Below are 6,102 nucleotides of genomic sequence, written 5' to 3' on the forward strand. Positions count from 1 at the left end.
TAGACCAGGCTGGTCTCGAACTCACAGAGATCCGCCTGCCTCTGCCTCCCGAGTGCTGGGATTAAAGGCGTGCGCCACCACCGCCTGGCTCTTTTTGTTTCCTTTTCTCTTTTATTTTTATACATGGCCATCTTTCTTACTCTTGTCCATCTTATTCTTGTTCATTTCTTTACCAGACCCCTAATTGCTGCTAAAAATCCCAAGATTGCTGTCTCCAAGATGATGATGGTCTTGGGTGCAAAGTGGAGGGAGTTCAGTACCAACAACCCCTTCAAAGGCAGCTCTGGAGCTTCAGTGGCTGCTGCAGCTGCAGCAGCTGTGGCTGTGGTGGAAAGCATGGTGACGGCTACTGAAGTTGCACCTCCCCCTCCGCCTGTGGAGGTGCCTATTCGCAAGGCCAAGACCAAGGAGGGCAAAGGTGAAAAGGAATTTAATGAAGAGTCCAGGGTGGGCTTGGGAAACAAAAGACAGCATAGGAATGCTGTATTGCCCCTAAGGTAGGCGGCAAGAGGCAGGAGTAAGCCTCAGATTAGAAGATAAGGTAGAGTAGAGCAAGCTTAGGTGAAGACTTTGTTCTCCCATCACTTGCCTTACGATGCACATTTGGCTGTATCTTGACTGTAGGTCCTAACGCTCGGAGGAAGCCCAAAGGCAGCCCTCGAGTGCCTGATGCCAAGAAGCCTAAACCCAAGAAGGTAGCTCCTCTGAAAATCAAGTTGGGAGGTTTCGGCTCCAAGCGTAAGAGATCTTCGGTGAGCACCTGATTCATCCCACTGGGGAAGGAGGGAGTTGTGTGGTGGAAAGGATGTTGCTTTCTGTCTGGTACGTAAGAATGGGGGGTTTACTGCCTTAGACAGGTGTGACTAGGCTCCTTCTGTACAGTTCTTGCTGGGGTTCTTTCCATTCTTTCCTGGGCTTGGACTTTTAACTTTATTCTTTTCTCATTTTTTTCAGAGTGAGGATGATGATTTAGATGTGGAATCTGACTTCGATGATGCCAGCATCAATAGCTACTCTGTTTCGGATGGTTCTACCAGCCGCAGTAGTCGGAGCCGCAAGAAACTCCGGACCACTAAAAAGAAAAAGAAAGGTGTGTTTCTTTTCTGTACTTATGTGTGATGGGACAAGGTGGGAATGAATGGCCATGGAAGAATCTCCCTTAGGAGATCAGGGTTGGGGGGAGGTGGTTTTGTTCTAATAATTGGGCTTTCCCTCTTCCTTGCCCAGGCGAGGAGGAGGTGACTGCTGTGGATGGTTATGAGACAGACCACCAGGACTATTGCGAGGTGTGCCAGCAAGGTGGTGAGATCATCCTGTGTGATACCTGCCCCCGAGCCTACCATATGGTGTGCCTGGACCCAGACATGGAGAAGGCCCCCGAGGGCAAGTGGAGCTGCCCACATTGTGTGAGTACCTGGCTGCTGTGGTCCCTGGGTACCCCTAAGGAGAAGGGTGGGGTGATAAGCTTCTTTAAGCCTAAGTAGAAATAGAAATGGCAATGCCCTTGCCTTTGGGAAACATCTAAAGGAACAATGGAGTAGGTTCTGGCTTGGGGAGGGGGTGGGGGTGGTAATAATCTGATCTCTGGTTTTTTATTGCAGGAGAAGGAGGGCATCCAATGGGAAGCTAAAGAGGACAATTCTGAGGGTGAGGAGATTCTTGAGGAAGTTGGAGGAGACCCAGAAGAGGAAGATGACCACCATATGGAGTTCTGTCGAGTCTGCAAAGATGGCGGGGAGCTGCTATGCTGTGACACCTGCCCTTCTTCCTACCATATCCACTGCCTGAACCCCCCACTGCCAGAGATCCCAAATGGCGAATGGCTCTGTCCCCGTTGTACTGTAAGTGACTTCAGTGAAGGTGGGATGTGGGAGCAGTATCATATATCTCACAAGGGTTTGCTCTCTGTAGTCCTTTGTTCCTCTTTAATAGGATTGTGTCTACTGTTGTGTCCTCTGTACATACAGGATTTTATGTACCTCTAAGTTTAGGACTCAAAGATTAGAGAAAACTTGTTTTTCTTTTTTTTCTTTTGGTTTTTCAAGACAGGGTTTCTCTCTCATTTTGGAGCCTGTCTTGGAACTAGCTCTTGCAGACCAGGCTGGTCTCGAACTCACAGAGATCCGCCTGCCTCTGCCTCCCGAGTGCTGGGATTAAAGGCGTGCACCACCACCTCCCAGCGAAAACTTGTTTTTCTAAGACTGACTTAATTTGACTATATGATTGCCATTTTTACCCATTTTCCTGTAAATGACATAACTTTATTCTTTATAGCTTAAAGAATGGCATTGTATAAATGATGCTACATTTTCTTCATTCTTCTGTTGATGAGAGCCTAGTTTGGCCCCATAACTTGGCTCTGGTACACAAGTGCTACGTTAAACTTTTATTTTTGAGACAAGGACCTCATTATGTATCCCAAGCTGGCCTTGAACTCATACTGTCCTACCTCATCTTCCTGAGTATCAGGAGTAAAGCTCAGATTACTATGCCTAGCTTCATTTCAGTCCTAATGTCTCAATTCTTGATGACATAGACTTTTCTAGAGCCCATTTACTGCATTTAGGTTGCTTAAGATGGAGAATTGCTTGACTCTAGTTCTGTGACTTTTCTCTGCCCAGCTATTCTGGGTTATTGTTTAAAGTATGGTTTCTTGGCCTTTTTTTTGTTTGGTTGGTTTTGGGTTTTTTTGTTTTTGTTTGTTTTTTGTTTTTTAAATATTTATTTATTTATTATGTATACAATATTCTGTCTGAATGTATGCCTGCAGGCCAGAAGAGGGCACCAGACCCCATTACAGATGGTTGTGAGCCACCATGTGGATGCTGGGAATTGAACTCAGAACCTTTGGAAGAGCAGGCAATGCTCTTAACCACTGAGCCATCTCTCCAGCCCCTGTTTTTGTTTTTTTGAGACAAGGTTTCTCTTTGTAACAGCCCTGGCTATCCTGGAACTCATTCTGTAAACCAGGCTGGCCTTGAATTTAAAAATTGGCCTGCCTCTTCCCCTCAAGTGCTAGGGTTAAAGGCATAAGCTGTCACCACCAGGCCCTTGGCTTTTTATTATTTATTTGCTTGTTTGTTTGTTTATTTTTAAGGCTCTGTGATATCCAGAAAGGGAGAGAAAATTCTAGACTTTTTTACCTATGGAGGGTCATGGGTTTAGAGTTTATTTGACATGAGGTCTTAATGACTTATTGACAAGATTAAAGTTGTGGGATTGACTGCTAATTTGTTTTTAATTTTTTTTTGTTTTGTTTTGTTTTGTTTTTCGAGACAGGGTTTCTCTGTGGCTTTGGAGCCTGTCCTGGATCTAGCTCTGTAGACCAGGCTGGTCTCGAACTCACAGAGATCCACCTGCCTCTGCCTCCCGAGTGCTGGGATTGTTTTTAATTATTTAGAAAGTTTTTTGGTTAGGGTCCCACTTTATAGCCATGGCTGACCTGAAGCCCACTGTAAAACAGATAGACTAATCTTCAATGAACAGAGATCTACCTACCTCTGCCTTCCCAGTGCTGGTATAAAGGACTTAGGTCACCAGACTTCCTATAGTTTTTAATTTTTATTTTCTGGGTGTAATGGTACAGTCTTTTAATTGTAGCAGAGACAGTCAGAACTCTTTTTGGCTTTTTTTTTTTTTTTTTTTAGTCAGAACTCTTGAGTTTAAGGTCAGTCTGGTCTATATATTGATTTTGAGGCCAGCTAGGGCTCTACAGTTAAGAATTATCTGAAAAGAAAAAAAAAGTCAGTGTGTGTGTGTGTGTGTGTGTGTGTGTGTGTGTGTGTGTGTGTGTGTGTGTGTGTAGGGATCCAGGCCTCTGCTGGTCAGGAGAGCTGTAGTGTTCTACTCTATTATTCCACTTATTCCTTTGAAAAGAATCTTGGTAAACCTAGCTGGCAGCCACCAAGCTCCTGGGATCCTTCTGTCTCTGTTCCCCTGGTACTGGAGTGCATGACTATGTATGGCTTTCGATGTGGGTGCTGGTGACTTGTTTATGATGGGCGTTTTGCTGTGTGTGTGTGTGTGTGTGTGTGTGTGTGTGTGTGTATGTCATGTGACAGAAGAGGGCGTCAGATCCCCTGGAACTGAAGTTACAAGTGATTGTTAGCCACATGTGAATGCTGGGAATCAAATCTGGTTCCTCTGGAAGACCAGCAAGTATAATCTCTCCAAATGCTGGCCATTTGAACTCATGTTCTCATGGCTTGTGCAGCAAGTGCTCTTACCCATCCACCCATAAACATTAATGTTTATTAATTCTTGGGGAATTTCATATATCTCTCTGTGGTTTTAAAGTGAGATAAAATGGTCTCTTTTTCAGTGTCCAGCTCTTAAGGGCAAAGTGCAGAAGATCCTAATTTGGAAGTGGGGCCAGCCACCATCTCCCACTCCAGTGCCTCGGCCTCCAGATGCTGATCCTAATACTCCCTCTCCCAAACCTTTGGAGGGGCGGCCAGAGAGGCAGTTCTTTGTGAAATGGCAAGGCATGTCTTATTGGCACTGTTCCTGGGTATCAGAACTGCAGGTAAGCCTGGGACAGGCTGTCCATGTGGGGTGACACTGCAGAAGTAGTGAGAAAACAGCCTTTTAATAGGAGACTAGATAGAGATGCAGGATGGTTTACTTTCTCTTTCTGCTCCCAGCTGGAGCTGCACTGTCAGGTGATGTTCCGAAACTATCAGCGGAAGAATGATATGGATGAGCCACCTTCTGGGGACTTTGGTGGAGATGAAGAAAAGAGCCGAAAGCGAAAGAACAAGGACCCTAAGTTTGCAGAGATGGAAGAGCGCTTCTATCGCTATGGAATAAAACCAGAATGGATGATGATCCACCGAATCCTCAACCACAGGTACTACTTTGGCTCCACGGAGGTAGTGTGCCCATGGAGGAGTGGCTCTTACTAAAGGGGTTAAGAGTGGACATTGCCTCTGACTTAAGCTCAGGAGACATTCTATAATTCAGTGACTGAGTCCTGGAATTTGGCCTATAGGGAGAGTATAAATTAGAGATTAGTGGTACAAAGACAGATATCATTGAGGCTCCGAGGACCTGTAGATTCTACACATTTAGAATGATTTTGCCAGTGTTTTAAGAGCTGACTGAAGAGGTGAGGAAAGTTGCTTTCTGGCTCTGAGGAGTTTTTCTTTATTGACCTTGTAGTGTGGACAAGAAGGGCCATGTTCATTACTTAATCAAATGGCGAGACTTACCCTATGACCAGGCATCTTGGGAGAGTGAGGATGTGGAGATACAGGACTATGACCTGTTCAAGCAGAGCTACTGGAATCACAGGTAGGTGATTAGAGAGAAGAGTAGAGCTCCTCTCCTTCAAGGACCCCTAGGCAGCTGTGGTATGTTCTCATTCCCAGGGAGTTAATGAGGGGTGAGGAAGGACGGCCGGGAAAGAAGCTCAAGAAGGTAAAGCTTCGGAAACTGGAGAGGCCTCCGGAGACTCCAACTGTTGATGTGAGTTGGGGTGGAAGAGGAAGGGCATCATTTGTTGGGTGGCAGAAGTCTTGCCAGCTATAGTCTCATGGTCTGCAGATGGCTCTAGCTCTGGTGTTCTAGAGGCTTCATATCCTGCCTCTGCACAGCTCTATAAACCAGAATACGCTGGGATTTCTTTCTTCACCATCAGAAAAAAAAACCCACAAAAGGGATCTTGTGTGTGAGGGCAAATATTATCTAGGGAGTGATCTTATACACAAGGGTTTATTTATTTGAGAAAGGCAGGGTCTCTTATAGCTGAGGCTGGCCTTGAACTCCTGATCTTCCTGTTTCCACCTTCCAAGTTCTTTGATTGCTGATGTGTACAGCCATTACACCTACTTATCTGGCAGATCTAATGGAATTAGTGTATGGGTAGTGAGTTTTTGATACTAGTATTTTTTAGTAATTTATTCTTTTAATAGTATTGGTGTTTGGCCTGCATGTAAGTCTGTGTGAGGGTGTCAGATCTTGGAATTACAGTTGTGAGCTGCCATGTGGGTGCTGGGAATTGAACCCGGGTCCTGGAGGAGCAACCAGTGCTTTTAACTGCTCACCATATCTCCAGCCCTGCTTTTCATATTGAACTCAGTCTTTTTTTTTTTTTTTTTTTTT

At 45.1% G+C, this 6,102-nt stretch overlaps 1 protein-coding gene across 7 annotated transcripts in view; it reads left to right on the forward strand.

Moving 5' to 3' along the window:
* The window catches only part of Chd4 (chromodomain helicase DNA binding protein 4), a 36,782-nt gene that overhangs the window by 6,072 nt on the left and 24,608 nt on the right, over window positions 1-6,102 (forward strand). For 6 of the 7 annotated variants that reach the window (XM_013352994.2, XM_026788056.1, XM_026788058.1 and 3 more), the window contains exons 6-14: window positions 177-418; window positions 625-752; window positions 955-1,090; window positions 1,228-1,406; window positions 1,602-1,841; window positions 4,322-4,525; window positions 4,644-4,849; window positions 5,161-5,292; window positions 5,370-5,466. In XM_013352994.2, the coding sequence (XP_013208448.1) occupies window positions 177-418; window positions 625-752; window positions 955-1,090; window positions 1,228-1,406; window positions 1,602-1,841; window positions 4,322-4,525; window positions 4,644-4,849; window positions 5,161-5,292; window positions 5,370-5,466 (1,564 nt within the window). The remainder of the gene's footprint in view (window positions 1-176; window positions 419-624; window positions 753-954; window positions 1,091-1,227; window positions 1,407-1,601; window positions 1,842-4,321; window positions 4,526-4,643; window positions 4,850-5,160; window positions 5,293-5,369; window positions 5,467-6,102) is intronic. The other variant, XM_026788060.1, reaches the window with a different exon arrangement.

Source organism: Microtus ochrogaster, unplaced genomic scaffold, assembly GCF_000317375.1.
Source record: "Microtus ochrogaster isolate Prairie Vole_2 unplaced genomic scaffold, MicOch1.0 UNK1, whole genome shotgun sequence".
NCBI lineage: Eukaryota > Metazoa > Chordata > Mammalia > Rodentia > Cricetidae > Microtus > Microtus ochrogaster.